Below are 22968 nucleotides of genomic sequence, written 5' to 3'. Positions count from 1 at the left end.
AAAACGTAAATGTAAATGAAAACGAAAAAGCCCAAATAAACCAAGCCCGAAAAGCCGAAGAAGAACTTTCTAAAAGGTTCCCACGATGGGCCGGCCTGCTGAGGAACGCAGCGGTACGTACGGAAAGAACTAAATCGGGCGCTTGAAGCGCCAAATAGCATTTGTGCTCAAAGTCAATTTCCTATTTGAAGCATTCTACACAACCCATCAAGCAAAATCAAACTAGGCCGGCCTATCTTAGATAGCTAACGATCGCATCCGGTTTGGGGATCTCAATGCTACTTATCTGGGAGCAGCGCCTGACTACAGAGGTATACTAGCAAAAATGTTCGTGCGTTGCAACCGAAGAAATTTTAACTTCCCTAGCATAGACTAATATATAAGCCATTATTTAATTTATGATCCACGATAATTATTTCCAAGATGAAAAAGAATAATGCTTTCAATCATACAGTCTTTGCAAAATGATCACAATTTAGTTCTCGCCTCCATGCCATAATCAAATGAGAAGAAAGAAAAAAATGTTTCGGAATAGGCCCATCTTGGCCGACGTAGGGGAGAAATAGAAACGTATTATTTTTCGTTGCTCCACAATTGAATCGAAGAAAGAAAAAAGTGTCAAGCAGCCTAGCTCGGCCCACGCGTCGGAGACACAAAAAAGGTGTGTGGTACGTTGGTAGATAGATGACAGCCGAAACTATAATTGGACGGATGAATCCTTCTTTCCTTTAATATTATTAATATAATAATTAGTATATATAGAAAAGAGATTAGGCAACAAAGTGACACGAATTTTACATCGGGGCAAAATTTCGATGTGGTACATTGGTAGATAGATGACAGCCGAAACTATAATTGGACGGAAGAATCCTTCTTTCCTTTAATATTAATATAATAATTAGTATATATAAAAAAGAGATTAGGGCAACAAAGTGACATGAATTTTACATCGGGGCAAAATTTCGATGACCTCATCGAGGCAATGATGGAGTTTGCAACACCTGGTTCATGACCACGGATTGCACGGATCTTGTTGCGTGCAGCCAACAACAATAATAAAACCATCAACAAAATCTAGGAGGTTGATGGCATCTCGATGAATATTGTTGTGAGCAATTGGAAAATTTCTTACAGTACAAGATGATTATTTTTGAAATGGATGGACATTTTTTATAACTTGTGAACATTTTTTTCAACAGGCACACATTTTTAGAATGGGTGATCATTTTTTGGAATTAATGAACATTTTTTGTTTAACGAACATTATTTTTGAATGCATGAAGATTTTGAATCAACGAACATTTTTTCAATCGATGAAATTTTTATGAAATTCATGATCATTTTTTTATTATTGTGAACATTGTTTTAAAAATTAATGAACATGTTTTGAATTCACAATTTTTTTGTTAAATTCGTAAACATTTACTACTACTGAAACATTATTCAAAATTCACTTTCTTTTTTAATTTGAAACTTTTCTGAAATCCCAAATTATTTAAAGAAGAAACAAAGAAAAAAAACAGTGGCGTCCCTCCCCGGTCATGGGCCAGCCTAATAGGGTGCACGGTTTCTAAAACATTTTTCAATATTCACATTTTCTTTTGAATTTGGAACTTTCTGAAATCCCAAATTATTTTAAATAAGGAAAAATAGTAAAAAAGTAAAAATAGAAAAACGAAATAAGAAAAATGGAAGTCCCTCCCCACTAATGGGCCGGCGCAATAGGGCGCGCTTGCGAGGAGCGTATATATAAGGTAATATTTCTCTCTTTTTAAAAGAAACACTGTGTGTAGGTCGGCTGGTTGTTTCATTGTGGTTGGACATCAGAGGGCAGGGGTTCTGAGTCTGAGTGAGAGCAATTTTTTATTTTTTTTTAACGTAAAACAGCGACGGACGAAAATAAAAAACGTATGGAAAACATCGATGGACTAAAAAAAGTGGAGAAACAATCCGTCCTTTAATATTAGGTATAGATATAGAAACAATCCCTAACCCATCCACCTCTCCGAGACGCCAGTCGGAGCCCATCCACCTCCTCCCTCCCCCACTCCGGCGCTATGCCCCTGGTACGACGCTCCGCCCACGCTACGGCACTCCGCCATGGTTCGGAGCAAGATCACCTACTACGCCGATCTGGGCAAGACAAGCCGCGCGCGCCGCCCGCATCGCTGCCGGGCTGCCTCCGAACTCTTCGGAGCTGGAGGAGGAGGAGGAGCAGTCGGGGGAGGAGGAGGAGGAAGAGTTGGCTCTGATGGAGGTGGAGGAGGCAGAGCAGCCGGAACAGCAGCTGGCAGGCTTCAACATGGAGTAGGCGGAGGCGGAGTTCGCCGTCGCCCGGTCAGAGGAGATGGCGGAACAGCAGGTCATCATGGAGTCCATCAAGGATGAGACCTATGTGGAGGCCAACCGGGGTTCCCTCTGGCGGGAGCAGGCGGAGTCTGACACGCTCTTCGCCGAACTCGACGCGGAGATAGAAGCGGAGGAGGCCGGAGCGGAGCAGCCGGAGGCATCGGAGGAGCCGGAGCTACAGCTGCCGCCCATATGAGCCAGGCACAGAGATCGCTGACATCTCCAACAACGAGTAGATAGGTGATCAACGTAGTACGTAGGTTTATTTTAGTTTGCATGTCTTTGTATGTATTTAAGAATCTAGTACATGTCCGGCTGCAACTGCAAAAATTTGAAGGGTGCCCGGTTGAGTGGCCGGATTTGCCAAAATCCGGCTGTAATAGCATGCGGTGAGGGTTTGTGTCTAGCAATAGACCTGGCGCAGTAGATGATTCGTTTAGCATCTGATTTGCAAGAGTGTGATTGAAGATATCAAGAATGAGAGCACGGGATTACATGGAGGGAAATTGTAAAGCGCTCTGCATCCTTGTGAGAGTGCCATTTCATCCATGAGTAATGGATCTGCTTTTGGTGAATTTGCTCGGATCTGTTTGTTGTTTGTTTGCATTTTTGTGTCTTTAAATTGAATTCTTTCGATCTACGCTACTTTTCATTGACGGTAGTTGCTGTTCTCGTGTGCTGGTTTTATGGTGCCTTAGCACGACGACTCTCCGACTGTCTACTACAACAAGTTTTTCCAGGCTCCGGTGGGGGAGGGGCGATGATAACGACGCGCGTTCGGCTCGCTTCAGTACTTGTAGTCGTCGCTAGGCGGTCTATGAATCTGGATGTATTTTTTATTATTTATGATATTCATTGTACTACCATAATAAAATGAATAGATTGGATGTTTTCCCCAAAAAACAGCCAAATTATGAGACTCACACGTAGCTAAGGCCTCATTCAATTTGAAGAAAACCAAAACGTAGAGATTTGAAGCAGTATAGGAATTTTATAAGAGCATCTACAACCGGGCATCTCAAACCCGTCTTAAACGCTCGAGCATGCTGTTCAAAGTCACTGGTCGATTAAAAAAATCGACCCAACCGGACCTCTCAAACCGTGGACAAACGCTTGGGCTGACCGGCACCTCATATCCAGCCCAAATATAGAGAGAATATGGGATGGCCCGGGCACGTCCGCCTGACAGGCCCGGACCACCATCGACCCCACAAAAAACCCCAATCCAGGCGGCGAGCTCAAACCCTAGCTCACTCTGTCCCTCTCTCTCGCTCCGTCCACTCCTTTCCCTTTCCCTCTCCCTTTTCGATCCCATCCACCACAATGAGCAGCTCCAGTAGCGATTCCGGCTCGGAGCTCGACTACGAGGAGGAGATGACCCTCCGCATTGCGCTAGAGCGGTCCAAGGTGGAGACCGTCGGCAGCTCCGGATGTGGAGCATTGCTGGAGCTCCCGCGTCGGCGCAGCACGGACGCCGGAGCTGGACCCTCCCGGCCCGCGTGTAGCGACACAAGGACAGAACAATCCGCGCCGGCCCCGCGCCGTCTCCTTCCCTCGCTGGCCGCTCCTCCACACAACTAGCGTTGGGTCCTTGTGCCCGGCCCTCCAGCCCGCACGCGCGCTCCGGAGTCGGAAGGGCGCGCGCCGCGCCGCGAGAGGCAGCATGCACGGGAGAGGGACGCGGCGGAGCAGTCCACACGCCACCACCGCGAGACAGAGCCAGACGCCGACGAGGACGCTCGTCTTCCCGCATGGGTGTACCGCCGCTCCCTCACGACGGCGAAGACGGATGCTCGCAGCCTCCAACGACAGAACGCCAAAGCGCCCCGGCTTGCTATTGAGCAGTCGGAGCGCGAGGCAAAGGAGGCAGCGGCGGAGAAGGCTCGGGTGGCAAGGCTGAAGCTGAAGCGGGAGCAGGACAGGGTGATCCGTCGGATGAAGGGGCTCATTGTCCTTTGCAGCCGATTTTTGTTGTCCGTCATTTGATCACGTATGATAGATCAATGTCTGCATGTGTAGTATGGATATAATGCGCCGGATATGAGATACGCGGATGCAAAGTGGCAAATATGAGGGGTGCCTGGTCAGTGCCCGCGGACGCACGAAGAGCTGGATTTGCCATCTGCTGCTGTAGATGCTCTAAGATGACACTTGACATCCTAAGAAATTGACTTGCCTTATACTATGCATAAAATGAGTTTTTGAGTGGATGTGTAGTTTCCTCCAAAAACACAGGAAATGAATTGTATTGCTATAAAAATTGAATCGAATGCATATTTTCCTTCAGAATCCTTGTTTCTATGTTTTTTCTATGAAAATTCTCTAAACCGAATGAACCGAATGAGGCATGCCAGCTCTTTGAATGTAGGACACCATGTGTGACTTGGAGTTCCTTTAGGCACTGTCAATTCATAAACCGATGCCTAAAAACACTCTATCATAGGAACCTTCTCAAAGGTTCCAACTGTGGGTTTTACCGGTTTTGGGAACTTTTAGAAGGTTCCTGAACCATTTCTCTGTTCCATGAGATTTTTATTTTATTTTTACTTTGTTTTTTTTTGTTTCTGTTTCTTTTCTTTATGTTTTTGTTCAAAAAATATCTAGGATTTTAAAAAACTGCAAATTCCAATAAATGTTTGGGAGTTTCAAAAAATTGTTCGCAAATTTTGAAAAACGTTCCAGTTTTTAAAAATTGTTCCCGTTCCAAAAATTGTTTGCGTTTCCAAATTTTGTTTCTGGAATTTGAAAAAAGTTCCTATTTACAAAATATTCAGCAGTTTCAAAAAATGTCCGTGTTTCTGAAAATTGCTTGCATAATTGGTTCACAAAATATTTTAGTTTTTAAAATTAGTTCACAAATTTGAATAGTGCTCACGTTTCATATAACATTCATGTTTAAAAGAATGTATCGGGCTCAAAATTTTAAAAATGTTTGAGTCTAGCTTTGGTTCTTAAAGTTTTGCGCTGCTTTATAATCAGGAACGCTCGACAGGTCAACTGGCTTGTGGCACGTCCTCTGTGCGAGAGATCTTGGGGTCAATCCTTCGTGGGCGCGACCAACAATATGCCGCAGAGAGTGGCAGATAGTAGCTCCCCACACAAAACATGGATTGCCAACACAAATTGCAATGAAATATTTTCATGCCTCTCTGATTCACGGTATTTTAAACTGCATGAATTGTAACATTTTGTCATGCCATTTGAATCCTATAAGATTTTGGTTTGTTTGATTGCAACATTTTTTTCAAGAGCTTTGCGTAGATGCTAAGATTCGTTGTCGCAGAGATGACGGATTATGGAGATTTCTTGCTTGACCTGACCTACAGTTGAAAGGGCTTGACTGTCTCTCAGGAAGTGAAGGCCCTGAAGATTGAGTTGAGTCGCCATTTTCTTGCCCCCTTACATTCGGTTGGCGCTGGAATATAATCTGTCTGGCCATTTGTTTCTTGATGATGAAAATGCTGAAGATGGAACGTTGTAAACTTGTTAGCGAACCAATTATGCATGCTCATTGCACTTGTTAGTGAATCAATAGTACAGAGCATATATTCACACATATAAGAAGCAGTGTTCTGCATTGAGACGATCTTTCACAGGGGATGCCTGAACTAGTCCAATCCAAGCAATACACATAAGCCCCCAAAATATATGGTTAATCTATAAGGAACCTGCGAAGGCCAATGCCCTGGTGCCATTGAGCCTAACACTAACCGCTCTCGCTGCACAATCGCCCTACCGTCACATAAACACAAGCTAGCAAGTTCACTAAAGCAAAAAAAATAAAAATTCAAAGCAACAAGAGAGTATGTGGGCAATGAAATGAGTATGGTAATATTGGACCAGTAGTTTTACCTTGTATATCATATACGTATATAAATATTTTGCTGCAAAGAATGCAACTGCCGTTCGAGGAAAAAGCCTTCAGTCTTGAGATCCGAATCTTCTGCTCCACTTCATGAGGAGCTGTTCTATATCAGCATCCATTCTTGTTCCTTTACCTCCCCACACTAACATATGAGCAAGATCCATCATTGATGATCCATCTACCTCATGCACTGCTTTGAAACCCATCCTCGTATAGAACTTAACAAGCTGACAACAACAAAAAGACACCAATGGATGAATCTAAATGAATAACTTTCCCAAATGAAAATTATACTCAGTAAACACAAAACAGAGCTTTCTGTCACACTAAGCGAAAATCCATTGTAAAACCATGCTCCTTGCTTTTTGGCGCCTCTCATTTCTCTATCAAGTTGAAAAAGCTTGTGTTTAACTTGTAGAAAATTCAGAAATAAATGTAAATAGAAAAAAGAACAGAAAAAAAATACAAAACTCCACTAGAACTAATTAGTCGTCAACTCAACACTAATAGACGTCCGCTCAAGAATCTTCTTAACCATTTTATACTTGTACAACTCCAGATTTTACACTCAATGTTTCCAAATATCATTGCGGTACACATTTGTTCAGACTTGCAATTCACTAACAATTAGTATATCCGATTAAACAGCAGCCAGCAGCCACAACATTATTATGGTACTACCCGACAGACATTTTCTAAGAGGTGATACCTTGTTGTGATAGAGCGGCGTATCGTTGATGGCTAGCAGCTGGGCGCGCACGCAGCCAGCGTCGAAGCCATGGCGCACGGTGACGGCGCCAAGGAAGATGCCGAGGCCGAACAGCGGCCGGTCGGGGACCTCGAGCGTGGCCCGCGACATCCGCATGGAGTCGAGGTGCAGCACGGAGCCCCCGGGCCAAGGCCGGACGGCGCCCTCGGCGCGGCCCAGCTCCACGTCGCCGTCGCCGCCGACGCGGGTCGCCGTGACGCGGAAGAGAGGACCAAGCGTGCTCAAGCGCATGCGTAGGCCCTGCGCGCGCGACGCGGCCATGATGTCCGCCATCGTCGGCAGTCTGCCCGTGCCTGGTGTGGGCGGGGACGGAGCGGCCATGGGGCTATGGGAGAAAACGAGCAGCGAGCTGCAGGAGGCGGGAGTGACTGGAGGGGAGGCTGGACACGTCTCGTTATAACGCCATGAGAATTGGCTGACTCATGAGCTGAGTATCCAATATCTTACCGAGTACCCGCAAAGGAACATAAAAGATGTTAGGGGTGAAATACAACCCTTGCACTCCGCCTGCATTTGCCGCTCCTTGTCGGCCCGCTCCTTCACCTTTCCCTGCTCGAGGTACGTCGCCTCCTGCCCCGGCGTGGATGTCATTCACATGGCCGCGCGCTTATCCACTCGCGTAGGACGCCGGTCCACACGTACCTCTCCCCAACGGCGGGTAATTCCAGTGTGGCCTCTGTGGCCCAGTCTTGGGTGTGGCCGGCGCTGGTTCAGGCAGTGTCGGCGATGTCGGAGGGTAGACATAGTCCCCGTCATCGACAGCTGGAGCGCCTCCTCCATGCCTGGCCAGAGTGCCCCCCTCCCCCTCGCACGGGGACTCCTCAAGGGCGCACTAGAGCACCTCCTCGAGTGTGGCCTGGTATGCCGCCTTCGCCTCCTCGTCCACCCGCGACACGACCAAGGACTCCTCGAGGGCGCGCTGGACGGCGCCGCGGCGGCGCACATCGTGCTCGGTGGCGAACCAGACTTCCCAGTTGGGGGAGTCTGGCGCATACACCGGGTCATGGCGCTGCTCCGGCGTCAGGAGGGCACGACGCCTGCGCACGCGCGAAGACCACGACATCGTCGGCACCATGATGCGGTGGGGGTCGAGGTGGCAATCGTGCGAGAGGTTGAAGTCGGGCCACTGCAGCGGCACACATATTGCCATTGGTACTGCGCGCGGTGCACCGTGATGTAGAGCCGGTCCCGTGGCCGGCAAGCTCTCCTTGCCCGTGGCACCAATGAGAAGGCGTCTAGCGGGCGGCAGCGCGACGAGCCTACACTTGCCCTTGTCCTTGCCCTTGTTGTTGAAGAACCCATGGCGGACGCACGGGCTAGCTAGGGTTTTTTGTCGCCGGCGAGGGAGCGAGGGTGGCCAGATATGGACGGGAGTGGGAAGAGAAGTGGATGAGGCCGCCTCCCCCACGCTTGCATTTAAAAAAGAAGTGGACTCTCGAGGCTTTCGGATGCTTCCATGTGGGCCCAAGGTAGCTGGACGCATTGACTACGACCGCGTGGGGTAGTTGGGCGGCCGACACGCAGGCCCGAGGCAAACACTGAGTGGGCCCGCAGCATGTCCGTCTCGTGTCTGTGTGGACGCAAACCGGGCGCAAATTTGGGACAGGAATGCGTCCAAACGGACACCGAGCGGACCAACGATGGGTTTGCGACGGCGTGTTGGACCGGTGTTTTCATTTATTTCCACCCAAACGGACACCGTGCGGACGAAATGCTTCGGCTCGTTGGAGTTGCCCTTACCAAGTAAAGCTATGGTGAATTGGCTAACTACTGAGCTGAGTATCCAATATCTTAGGCCAACTCCAACTCCAACGCGGTGACTCATTTGGTCCATGTATGTCGGTTTATGTTTATGCAGACACAAACGACGACCCAACGCACCGACGCATCCCCAAATGATAACCGCTCGGCGTTCGTCTGGATGCATTTCCCATCCTTGGCCGGACCCACATGTCCAAGAGCCGACGTGGTTAGCACCCCCTAATTCAGGACACCATCGGTAGCCCCTGAATCAGTCTTCAAGCCGAGGACTTCCCTTAGTCACCGCCTCCGGTCATTGGCCTTGCAAGATGGTTCGATAAGTCTTTATCCATTACCGAGGAGTCTCTCGTACCACATTGCCGGTGTTCTGGACTAGGGGATACCAACCTAGTTGGCCCATTGTCCATGGGTCGGGCTTACGTCCCACCATTCTCATAAGTAAGGACTCCGGAAGCCTCGCACTCTACCGAAGACTTGGCGTGTACTTCAAGGACAACATCAGTCGCCGGCATGTTTATCCCTATATTGGCAACCGACCATGTGTAACCCTAGGTGCCCCCATCGTCTATATAAGCTGAGGGATTTAGTTCGTAGAGGGGACGATCACAATTACAACCACCTAGCCTTAGGGTTAGAACACAACTTACGGTTTCAAGGTAGATCAAGTGTACTGGATACATCATCATTAATACAATCAAAGTAGGACGTGGGGTATTACTTCATGCAGAGGGCCCGAACCTGGGTAAATGTCGTCCCCTTTGTCTCTTGTTACCCATAGATCTGAGATCGACAACTCGGGACCCCCTACCCCGAGGTCTTCCGGTTTTAGTACTGACATTGGTGCTTTCATAGAGAGTTTTGATGTGCGATAAAAAAGAGGATCAATAGGATCGTCAGTCAACGACCTAGATCTCCATGGGATGACTTCCATGATCGAGCATCCAATCATCAGAACGCGCCTCTTCCATCAAGAGCCAGGCCACGATGAGCAAGAAGTAAGGCACGAGCCCTTCGTCTCTTCGCCCACCCTGGCCCAAAAATCTCCTAAAGAGGACCAGGGGCCGAGGTATTTCCTGAAGAGCGATCTCGTCGATGGCCATACCGAAGAGGCTAAGGAATCATATCTCAAGACCCATTCGGTAGATTCATCATCAACGTACCATTATCGGGATAACAACATCGGATTTTCGAGCCCGCAAACGATGGGGGTCGAATTTTTACTCCCACCCACCTCCCATATTGAGTACTGCCCGAGTAATTCGGGGCCACCAGATGTCTGGGATCTAGTCTACGTATGACAGCAACCTGATGAAACAGTTAGGCAATTCTGGGCCAGGTTCCTGTTCGTCACGGACAAAATACCGGACTACCGTGACTCAGAATAATAACAACATTTTAGCATAACTGCAAGGACGAGGGCGTTCCAAACGCCTTCTCCCGGTGTTGCATTCAAACATTCTCCGAATTGTCAGATCTGGTGTGAAAAATTTGCACCATAGAGGACGCCAGGCTGGCGCAAGAAGTGCAAGCAGAATCAATCTGTGCCGGAAGGATGAAGCGTTATAGGCTTCCACACCAGCAGGAGCACTCTGGGCTTGCATCGGCTGACCCACCCCCATAAAAGAAAAGGCCCATCACAGGATCCAAGACCCCCCTTGATGGCCTGCTAGACAAACCATGCCATATACACTCCGTTCTGCTCAACACTAGCCCAACTCACAATCTTTGAGATTGCTGGGTGGTGAGACAGGTAGCCAAGGGAGGCGAGGCCCTCCTCGAGAGCAAGCACAGGCATGCGGCAGTATCCTCGGACGAAGACGAGGTCCTAATGATTTACAAAACCTTCACGTCAAAAAACCAAAGGAAAGGAGCTCTTAGGGAGCTTAGCTCCATCCAACACATAGCAATCCCAAGCACTTGGATAGACACACCAATTACCTTCGAATAGCAGGACCAGCCGAAGAGCGGCTTGGGACGATGTCCCGCCACCCTGGTCCTCGACCCGATCATCAATAGTTGTCGACTACGGAAAGTGTTGATGGACGAAGGCAACAGTTTAAACCTCATCTACAAAGAAACTCTAGACAAGATGCAAACCGATGAATCGTGCATCAAATAGAGCTAAACCACCTTCAAAGGAATAATACCTGGCAAAGAGGCTCAGTGCAGTGAAAAAATAACCCTGGAAGTGATCTTCTGGACTCCCGAGAACTACCGACCCGAGGAGATAACCTTTCACGTCGTACTCTTTCAAAGTGGCTATCATGCCCTTCTAGGGCACGATGCTTTCTCAAAATTCCAGGCAATCCCACATTATGGGTATATGAAGCTTAAAATGCCGGGCCCGAACGGGGTAATCACCATCTGAAGCAACCCCGATAGAGCACTTAGAGCCAAAAATAAAACGGTGTTGCTCACCCTTGAGTCACTATCTGAGGCCCTCGCGGCCGAGGAACTGACAGTACTTCGGGTCGCGGTCGACAAGGACGACATCGTCCTTGAAAAATGATCCAAGTCAACCTTGTTTAAACCAGTTGATGAGATCATCAAATTTCAAGTGCACCCTACATACCCAAACAAAACGGTGCCCATAGGAGCGTAGCTGGAACCAGCAATCGATGAAACCTTACGCTATTTCCTTAAGAGAAAATTGGGATATATTTGCCTGGCATCCATCAGATATGCCAGGAATCCCACGTAAGCTCGCCGAGTACAACCTAATATCATCAAGGGCTCGAACTTGTTAAATAGGCGCTTCGGCGGTTCTTAGAACCCAAGCGTAGCCATGGGAGAAGAATTGGCTAAACTGCTTGAAGTCAAATTTATCCGGGACATTAAGCACCCCGACTAGCTTGCCAATCTAGTCATGGTACCTAAAAAGGACAAGTCATGGCGCCTTTGTGTCAATTTTAAAGACCTTAATAAAGCTTGCCCCAGGGACCCTTTCCCCCTACCACGCATTGACTAGTTGTGGACGCCACAACATGGCACGACTCCTTGTGATTCACGGACGCTTATTCACGATATCATCAGATCAAAAGAAGGAATCCGATCAGGCAGCAACAACCTTCATTACTCCTTATAGGCCATTCAGTTTTAACACAATCCCCTTCGGACTAACAAATGCCGGCGTAACATACCAACACATGATTTAAACATGCCTAGATTTTTTTTTTGGAAAAACTGTGGAAGCTTACGTCGACGATGTGGTTGTTAAAACCAAACACGTTGGCCAGTTGATCGATGACCTCCAAGAAACATTCACTAATCTCCGAGCATATCAAATTAAACTCAACCCGGAGAAGTGAGTTTTTGGAGTACCTGCAGGCAAACTCCTCGGCTTCATTGTCTCTAACCGAGGAACAACGGCCAATCCAACCAAAATTCAAGCCTTGGCTCGGCTGGAAGTGCCAACGGAGATTAAACATGTCCAGAAACTGGCAGGCTGTGTGGCTGCTCTAATTAAGTCGTTTTATTTCATTGCTCGGGAAAAAAGCACTACCCTTTACAAATTGTTGAAACAAACCAAAAGCTTCAAATGGACTAGTGAGGCGGGGCTGCTCTGGAGGAAATTAAAGCCCTCCTCATTACAAACCCCATATTGGTGGTGCTTGGGGCCTGATAGCCGATGTTATTATACATCTTGGCCACCAACCAGGTGGTCCATGCAGTTCTCATGGTCGAACGGGACATGGAGGGTCACAAGTTCCAGGTCCAATGACCTGTCTACTATGTCTCTGATGTCCTTACCCCGTGTAAAATACGATATCCGCACTATCAGAAGATAGCCTACACAGTCTTTATGGCTAGCAATAGATTGAGAAGCAACCAGCTAGAGAGCAACAACGGTCATAATCATGCATTTTAAATAATTAACATTGAACACGAGCATGAGTAGGATATAAACATTCTAAAGATAAATATCATACAGGAATTCTTGGGTTTGAATCAATCACAAGTGTGAACATGTGCCAAGTCAAGCCACTTGAATTCTCCAAAGGAGGATCCATCCTAGCATACTATATGATGATCATTTTAATGCATTTGGACACACAAGATAACATATTATCCACTCCTAGCTACTTAAGCATGTCATGAGAAACTATAATCTCTAATTGTCGTCACAAACATGTTTACTCATAATATGCTGAATTGGGACTATTGAGTTAAACACATTTACAAAAACAAATGCAAGAAGAGTTCAAACCAGTTTTTCTTCGCCATAGTAACTTTATAAAATTATCGCCATTATTGCCTTTCACTTGCACGACCAAATGATGTGAAAATTATAATAATGCAAGAGTGCCAGGGAGAAAGCTGAAATCTGCAAACACTTTATACAAAGAAGAAGACAAGTAAATATGACCCTTCATTAGATCAACAATAACGCACATATGCGCCACTTGAAAATTCTTACGAAGTCTTCTCCTTAATTATGTTGACTCGTGAAAAGAAAAGAATTTCAGAGAAGCACACTAAAATATCTTTGGAGTTTTTAGTTTTCTAAAGAAAGCAAACGAAAGAAGAAAAATAACAACGAGAAATTTACACCAAAGAACTCATGTTTTTGGGTTTTCTTTTACTACTAACGACTAACTAAACTAGAAGAAAAAACAAAAAGAAACAAGAAACAATTTTTTTTTGGATTTTTGAAGTTTTTCAAACACACAAAAGAAATGAACAAAAGCAAATAGGAATAAACAAAGGAAACATTGAACACCGACAAGTGGAATGAATATGTGATAACATGAATGTAATGTCAGTGAGAATACATACTCTCCCAAGTTTAGACTTTTGGCCTAACTTGGTCTATGGCCACCGAAAGAATCCATCTAGTCTAGGTAAATACTGACGCTGCTGAGGCTCCCACTGGTGGACCGGTGCCGGTGCTGGTGCAGCCATCTGGTTCCAATACGCAATAATATCCTCTAGCATGATAGTGTATCTACCGTTGGAGAGATCAAACAAAGCAGGTGCAGGCAAGGTAATAATCTCATGGGTGCCGTGGCGGAACACCAAGTTATACTTGGAACGAGGGTCACCCTTATTAATAAAATCATGCTCTGTCATGCTCTTATAGTTTAAATATTTCCTAGGTAAAAGACTATCCTCGCTATATTTGGTGTCAACCTCAAAATGCTTAGCAAGACGAGTAGCATAAATACCAGGACAATTAACACCCTTAGTTCAGTTAGTGTGTAAACGACATGCAATAATAAATCCCAAAGTAAAGGTCCTATCACCGAAAAGTGCGCTACACAAAATAGCAAGATTAGGTGAACTAAGTGTTCCACTCTCCCATCTACCAGTCAAACATTTCTCAGCAAATAAAGCAAAGTAGCGCATAACTAGAAAATGTAAACTAGCAACTCTAGCCTTGGAGGCCACCCTACTCTCTCCAAAAGTTATCTCATGCACGAATTCCTCAAAATCACTAGTGTGTGGTTCTAGAACATTGCCCTCATTAGGAATTTTGCATATATGACAGAACTGAGCAAGAGATATCTCGAACATTTTATTATAAAGATGAAATAATATAGTAGGCACATCCCTTCTAGACACAAATCTGAAATTTTGCACAAAACTATTAGTGATGAGTATATACTGATCACACTTATCTTCGAGGAAGGGAGTTAATCCGACATTCTCCACCAATTGATAGAAGTCATGTTGGAAACTCGCTTCTCTCATGAACGTGTCGCACGGCCATTCACACGGCCGTATCTCAGCTTCGCGAGGAAAGTTGTACTTTGGTTTCTCCTTCGAGGTTTCCATGGAACCCTGGTTGAAGAGCCCCTTAAGAACCTCTTAAACATTTTCCTTTCTCTGAAAATTTCTGAAATTTTTAGGCCACAAATAAAAGGTAAACAAAACTTAACGAAATTGATAGCAACCACTCTCACAAGTTCCTAGAGGCTATGTCATGCACCAAAATTACTTAGAACCAAGTAAATTCAACATGCAAGCTCATATTCATGGTCACCAACAGTAGCAAAATATGCAAAATATAAACCACTAGAACAAAAACTAAATGGACCATCAGAGGGGTCACATACCAAGGAGCAATTCCTATAAATAGTTTGGAAAACGCAATTGTGGGCAAGGAGATAAAAAATCTCACAAAAATGAGCAAGAACACGGGAAAGAGGGAAGCATGATTTTTCTCTGGAAGAAGAAGCAGTGGGCAAGTGCACCAAGTGAGTGGGGCCCTCTGGGTCCCACAAGCTCACATGGCGCGCCCAAGGGCCAGGCGCACCACGTGAGCTTGTGGCTCATTGGTGCACCCCCTGGGTTGTGTTCAGTGCCAAAAAATCTTAAATATTTCAGAAAAAACCATACTAAATTTGAAGGACATTCCGAGGATTTCTATTTTTCGGACATTTTTATTGCATGGATAATTTCGAAAACAGGATAATCATGACATTCTAATTCATTAAACTTTATTCAAAACTAAATATAACAGAGAATAAACTAATCTTACAGAAAGTTATGCTTACGAGATTCATCGTCTCTATGCTTCTCTAAATTCATCAACAAGGTTGATCAGGTCTTATTAACGAACTATTTCCCATTAGCATTGATGGCTCGAGAATTTGTGATGTTTTTCAATTGATTCTTATTTGGTTTTCACTGGAGCTCTGTTACTTCTCGATTATTTATAATATAATCCTTCAAACGAGAAGAAAAATTGTTTTTCCATTGTTTGGCAGGAAATTTCATATATGGAAGGAAACCAAGGAGAACTACTATAAATCAAGTCAAATGGAGCAACTTCCATGTGGAGAGCCAAGCGACCAGGTGCACCAGAGCAAAAGATGACCTCCATACAACTGCAAGCGCTCGTATGATCGGTCATATGAGGTGCCAACAACTTCACCATGTCTATACAAGACACTTTCGTGAAGGGACACAGGGGAGAAGAGAACCCTAGCCGCTACCACCACAATCAAAACAGAAGAAGAGGAGATCCGAAGAACCTTTGGAGATCTTCTTAGTTTTGGTCCTTTCATCTCCATCATCATATCACCCTTCACTATTGTAAGAGGAATTCCAAGTTGTGAGAGCAAATGTATCTCTATCCAGTGTCATCTGGAGATCAAATCAATTTGAACTATCCATTTCATCTTATTAGGGTTCATCACGGTAATATCGATATGGTTTTCATGGGTTTAATCTCTGGTGTGATAGGTTTCTCTCTTATGATGCATGAGTAATCCCCATAGGCATGGGAGATGTAGGTGAGTGGTAAGATTCATTTGTGTGTAATCTATATGTCATCATTTGTATTTGTAGTACTATGATCTGTCTAGTATGTTGTTATATTGTGGTGAACCCTATGCGTATTGTCAAATTTAAGGGCCCGGGCAAAACGATCTCAAGACCTACAAAGGTAACATATATTGTTTAGGGAATCAGTGACCATATATCTTGGAATGGCTATGGAAATGCCATAATAGGTAGGTATGGTGACTGTTTTGAGGAAGGTATATGGTGGGTGTATGGTACCGACAAAAGTTGCACGGTACTAGAGAGGCTAGCAATGATGAAAGGGCGAGAGTGCGTATAATCCATGGACTCAACATTAGTCATAAAGAACTCACATATTTATTGCAAAAATCTATTAGTCATCGAAACAAAGTACTACGCGCATGCTTCTAGGGGGATATATTGGTAGGAAAAGACCATCGCTCGTCCCCGACCGCCACTCATAAGGAAGACAATCAATAAATACCTCATGCTCCAACTTCGTTACATAATGGTTCACCATACGTGCATGCTACGGGAATCATAAACCTCAACACAAGTATTTCTCCAATTCACAATTACTCACTAGCATGACTCTAATATCACCATCTTTATATATCAAAACAATCATAAGGAATCAAACTTCTCATAGTATTCAATGCACTTTATATGAAAGTTTTAATTATATCCCTCTTGGATGCCTATCATATTAGGACTAAATTTATAACCAAAACAAATTACCATGCTGTTTAAAAAGACTCTCAAAATAATATAAGTGAAGGATGAGAGTTTAACAAATTCTATAAAATAAAACCACCGCCGTTCTCTAAAACAATATAAGTAAAGCACTAGAGCAAAATTGTCTAGCTCAAAAGATATAAGTGAAGCACATAGAGTATTCTAATAAATCACGATTCATGCGTGTCCCTCTCAAAAGGTGTGTACAACAAGGATGATTTTTGCAAACTAAAAATAAGGCAGTCATATCATACAAGACGCTCCAAGTAAAACACATATCATGTGGTGAATAAAAATATAGCCTCAAGTAAAGTTACCGACAGACGAAGACGAAAGAGGGGAAGCCTTCCGGGGCATCCCCAAGCTTAGGTTCTTGGTTGTCCTTGAATATTACCTTGGGGTGCCTTGGGCATCCCCAAGCTTAGGATCTTGCCACTCCTTATTCCATAGTCCATCAAATCCTTACCCAACACTTGAAAACTTCACAACACAAAACTCAACAGAAAATCTTATGAGATCCGTTAGTATAAGAAAATAAATCACTACTTTTGGAACTATTGTGAACTCATTATTTATTTATATTGGTGTAATATCTACTGTATTCCAACTTTTCCATGGTTCATACCCCCCGATACTACCCATAGATTCATCAAAATAAGCAAACAACACATAGAAAATAGAATCTGTCAAAAACAGAACAGTCTGTAGCAATCTGGAAACTTTGAATACTTCTGTAACTCCAACAATTTTGAAAAATTACGAAATCCTGGGAAATTTATGTACCAATCTTGTGAAAAAATTATCAGATCAAAAGCACGCTTCTGTAAATTATGAAAATTATTTTCCTGGGCGCAAAAGTTTCTGTTTTTCAGCAAGATCAAAACAACTATCACCGTAAGCCATCCCAAAGGTCTTACTTGGCGCAAACACTAATTAAAACTACATCTTACCATAGGCTAGATGATTTATTTATTAAAAACAGCAAATAAAACTATTTGGTTGTCTCCCAACAAGCATTTTCTTTGAAAGCATTTTAGCTAGGCATTGATAATTTTGATGATGCTTGATACGTCTCCAACGTATCTATAATTTTTGATTGTTCCATGCTATTATATTACCCACTTTGGATTTTTTGTGGGCTTTACTTTACACTTTTATATCATTTTTGGGACTAACCTACTAACTGGAGGCCCAACCCGAATTGCTGTTTTTTGCCTATTTCAGTGTTTCGAAGAAAAGGAATATCAAACGGAGTCCAAACGGAATGAAACCTTCGGGAGCGATCTTTTTGGAACAAACGCAATCCAGGAGACTTGGAGTGGACGTCAAGAAGCAGCCGAGGCGGCCATGAGGCAGGAGGGCACGCCCTAGGGGGGTGGGCACGCCCCCACCTGTCGGATCTAGGGTTCCGGCAAAACCCTTGAGGTTCGAACACTAGGGTGCGCACGAAGATTACCCCTACCGAAACTCGCCCTCAGCCTCGCCGCAATCTCTAAGCTTAGCTCGATGAACTCACAACACAAGAGACACAAGGTTTATACAGGTTCGGGCCACCATTGTGGTGTAATACCCTACTCCTGTGTGGTGGTGGTGGATTGCCTCTTGCGCTGATGATGAATAGTACAAGGGAAGAACAGCCTCCCGAGGAGAGGTGTTCTTGAGCTGGTGTGGTGTTCTACTTGTTCTTGGTTTGGTCCCTTTCTACTGTGGTGGCTAGTCCTATTTATAGAGGCCCTGGTCCTCTTCCCAAATATTGAGCGGGAAGGGATCCAACAATGGCCAATTTGAAAGGGGACAACTAGTACAAGCTATCCTAACAAAAGGTGGTCTTCGCTTGTCAAAGGCGCTCGTGGTGACACCGTCTTGGGCTCCACGATGACCTCCGTCCTGCTGGTCTTGGTATTGTTGCACCGATATGGAAACCTTTGCCTGATGCCTCGGTACTCCGGCCTGCGCTTGCCCCCTTAGCACCAAAGGGGAAACAAGGATACTGCGCGTGCTGGCGCCCGCCTGGCCTTGGTCGTCATGGCTTGCACCATAGGAACCTCATGACGTACCCCTTACCTTGATCTCTCCGCCCCTTTGCGAGCCTGCCTGGTGAGGCCGCTCCTGGGGAGGCCTTGTGTCGTCTGCCTCGCGAGGCTTGGCCCCTCGCGAGGGTCTTGAGTGTTGGTTTGACGAAGACGGGCCATACTGGACCACTGGTGGAGCCAAGCCGCGGGCCGCAGGCAGGCAAGTCTAGGGACCCCTGTTCCCAGAATGCCGACACCACCCTCGTGGGCCCCTCGTGGCTCCCCTGACCTACCTCCTTTGCCTATATATATCCACGTACCCCGAAAACATCCAGGAGCACAATGAAAAACTATTTCCACTGCCGCAACCTTCTATATCCGTGAGATCCCATCTTGGAGCCTTTGCCGGCGCTCCGTCGGAGGGGGAATCGACCATGGAGGGCCTCTACATCATCTCCAAGGCCTCTCCGATGAGTTGTGAGTAGTTTACCATAGACCTTCGGGTCCATAGTTATTAGCTAGATGGCTTCTTCTCTCTCTTTGAATCTCAATACAAAGTTCTCCCCAGTCTTCTTGGAGATCTATTCGATGTAACTCTTTTTGCGGTGTGTTTGTCGAGATCCGCTGAATTGTGGGTTTATGATCAAGTTTATCTATGAGAAGTATTTGAATCTCCTCTGAATTCTTTTATGTATGATTGGTTATCTTTGCAAGTCTCTTCGAATTATCAGTTTGGTTTGGCCTACTAGATTGATCTTTCTTGCAATGGGAGAAGTGCTTAGCTTTGGGTTCAATCTTGCGGTGTCCTTTCCCAGTGACAACAGGGGAAGCAAGGCATGTATTGTATTGTTGCCATAGAGGATAAAAAGATGGGTTTTATATCATATTGCATGAGTTTATCCCTCTACATCATGTCATGTTTCTTAATGCGTTACTCTGTTCTTCATGAATTTAATACTCTAGATGCAGGCAGGAGTCGGTCGATGTGTGGAGTAATAGTAGTATGCAGAATCATTTCGATCTACTTGTTGCGAATGTGATGCCTATATACATGATCATGCCTAGATATTCTCATAACTATGCACTTTTCTATCAATTGCTCGACAGTAATTTGTTCACCCATCGTAATACTTATGCTATCTTGAGAGAAGCCACTAGTGAAACCTATGGCCCCCGGTCTATCTTTTATCCTATAAGTTTCCCATCTACTTTTATTTGCATCTTTACTTTTCCATCTATATCATAAAAATACCAAAATATTTATCTTATCTTATTATCTCTATCAGATCTCACTTTCGCAAGTTACCATGAAGGGATTGACAACCCCTTTATTGCGTTGATTGTGAGGTTGTTGTTTGTTTGTGTAGGTACGAGGGACTTTTGTGGAGCCTCCTACTGGATTGATACCTTGGTTCTCAAAAACTGAGGGAAATACTTACGCTACTTTGCTGCATCACCCTTTCCTCTTCAAGGGAAAACCAACGCAGTGCTCAAGAGGTAGCAAGAAGGATTTCTGGCGCCGTTGCCGAGGAGGTATTCGCTCAAGTCAAGACATACCAAGTACCCATCACAAACTCATCTCCCTCGCATTACATTATTTGCCATTTGCCTCTCGTTTTCCTCTCCCCCACTTCACCCTTGCCGTTTTATTTGCCCTCTCTTTCCCGTTCGCCTCTTTTTCGCTTGCCTCTTGTGTGCTTGTGTGTTGGATTGCTTGTCACGATGGCTCAAGATAATACCAAATTGTGTGACTTTTCCAATACCAATAATAATGATTTCCGTAGCACTCCGGTTGCTCCTCTTAATGATGCTGAATCTTGTGAAATCAATGTTGCTTTGTTGAATCTTGTTATGAAAGATCAATTCTCCGGCCTTCCTAGTGAAGATGCCGCTACTCATCTAAACAACTTTGTTGATTTGTGTGATATGCAAAAGAAGAAAGACATGGATAGTGATATTGTTAAATTGAAGTTATTTTCGTTTTCACTTAGAGATCATGCTAAAACTTGGTTTTCGTCTTTGCCTAAGAATAGTATTGATTAGTGCAAAGATGCTTTTATCACTAACTATTTTCCTCCCGCTAAGATCATCTCTCTTAGAAATGATATTATGAATTTTAAACAACTTGATCATGAGCATGTTGCCCAATCTTGGGAAAGAATGAAATTAATGATTCGTAATTGCCCTACACATGGTTTGAATTTATGGATGATCATACAAAATTTTTATGCCGGATTGAATTTTGCTTCTAGAAATCTTTTAGATTCGGCCGCGGGAGGCACTTTTATGGAAATCACTTTAGGAGAAGCTACTAAACTCCTAGATAATATTATGGTTAATTATTCTCAATGGCACACCGAAAGATCTACTAGTAAAAAATTTCATGCGATAGAAGAAATTAATGTCTTGAGTGGAAAGATGGATGAACTTATGAAATTGTTTGCCACTAAGAGTGCTCCTATTGATCCTAATGATATGCCTTTGTCTACTTTGATTGAGAATAATAATGAATCTATGGATGTGAATTTTGTTGGTAGGAATAATTTTGGTAACAATGTGTATAGAGGAAACTTTAGTCCTAGGCCGTTTCCTAGTAATTCCTCTAATAATTATGGTAATTCCTACAACAATTCTTATGGAAATTTTAATAAGATCCCCTCTGATTTTGAGAATAGTGTTAAAGAATTTATGATCTCTCAAAAGAATTTCAATGTTTGGCTTGAAGAAAAAATGCTTAAAGTTGATGAATTGGCTAGGAACGTTGATAGAATTTCTCTTGATGTTGATTCTTTGAAACTTAGATCTATTCCACCTAAGCATGATACCAATGAGTCTCTCAAAGCCATGAGAATTTCCATTGATGAGTGCAAAGAAAGAACCACTAGGATGCGTGCTAAGAAAGATTGCTTTGTAAAAGCGTGTTCTTCTAGTTTCCATGAAAATAATGATGAAGATCTAAAAGTTATTGATGTGTCTCCTATTAAGTCTTTGTTTTGCAATATGAATCTTGGTAATGATGGAACTGGAGATGAGTCAACTTTAGTTAAAAGGCGTCCCAATGATTCGGAGGTTTTAGATCTTGATGCTAAATTTGGTAAAAGTGGGATTAGAGAAATCAAAACTTTACATAGCAATGAACCCACTATTTTGGATTTCAAGGAATTTAATTATGATAATTGTTCTTTAATAGATTGTATTTCCTTGTTGCAATCCGTGTTGAATTCTCCTCATGCTTATAGTCAAAATATAGCTTTTACCAAACATATCGTTGATGCCTTGATGCAATCTTATGAGGAAAAACTTGATTTGGAAGTTTCTATACCTAGAAAACTTTATGATGAGTGGGAACATACTATTAAAATTAAAATTAAAGATCATGAATGCTATGCTTTTGTGTGATTTGGGTGCTAGTGTTTCCACGATTCCAAAAACTTTATGTGATGTGCTAGGTTTATGTGATTTTGATGATTGCTCTTTAAACTTGCACCTTGCGGATTCCACTATTAATAAACCTATGGGAAGGATTAATGATGTTCTTATTATTGCAAATAGGAATTATGTGCCCGTATATTTTATAGTTCTTGATATAGATTGCAATCTTTCATGTCCTATTATTCTTGGTAGACCTTTCCTTAGAACGATTGGTGCAATTATTAATATGAAGGAAGGAAATATTAGATTCCAATTTCCGTTAAGGAAGGGCATCGAACACTTTCCTAGAAATAAAATCAAATTACCTTATTAATCTATTATGCGAGCCACTTATGAATTGAAATACTAAAGATGGCAATACTTAGATCTATTCTCGCTTTTATGCCTAGCTAGGGGCGTTAAACGCTAGAGCTTGTTGGGAGGCAACCCAATTTTATTTTTGTTCCTTGCTTTTTGCTTCTGTGTAGTAATAAATAATTCATCTAGCTTCCGTTTAGATGTGGTTTTATGTTTTAATTAGTGTTTGTGCCAAGTAGAACCTATAGGATCATCTTGGGTGATAGTTAATTTGATTCTGCTGAGAAACAGAAACTTTTTCACGCACGAGAATTATTTTATTAAATCATAGGAACGCGATTTTGAGTTGATTATTTTTTAAGTAGATCAATAGGAAAATTTCCCAGGACTTCCTATTTTGGTAGGATTTTTCGAGTTCCAGAAGTATTCGAAAGTTATAGATTACTACAGACTGTTCTGTTTTTGACAGATTCTGTTTTTCGTGTGTTGTTTGCTTATTT

General features: G+C 43.8%; 1 protein-coding gene across 1 annotated transcript; it reads right to left on the bottom strand.

The window, feature by feature from the left end:
* Positions 1–5455: 5455 nt before the first annotated feature.
* On the bottom strand, positions 5456–7379 carry LOC123115807 (uncharacterized). The gene is made up of 3 exons (XM_044536896.1): positions 6924–7379; positions 6202–6441; positions 5456–5810 (listed from the first exon to the last, which is right to left on the bottom strand). Exons 1-2 carry the CDS (start codon positions 7302–7304, stop codon positions 6271–6273), a joined length of 552 nt encoding a protein of 183 aa, XP_044392831.1. The 5' UTR covers positions 7305–7379; the 3' UTR covers positions 5456–5810; positions 6202–6270.
* Between the last annotated feature and the right edge of the window lie 15589 nt (positions 7380–22968).

Source organism: Triticum aestivum, chromosome 5B (assembly GCF_018294505.1).
Source record: "Triticum aestivum cultivar Chinese Spring chromosome 5B, IWGSC CS RefSeq v2.1, whole genome shotgun sequence".
Lineage (NCBI taxonomy): Eukaryota > Viridiplantae > Streptophyta > Magnoliopsida > Poales > Poaceae > Triticum > Triticum aestivum.
The sequence above is the reverse complement of the archived record's forward strand: the minus strand, read 5'-3'. Positions and strand labels throughout refer to the sequence as shown.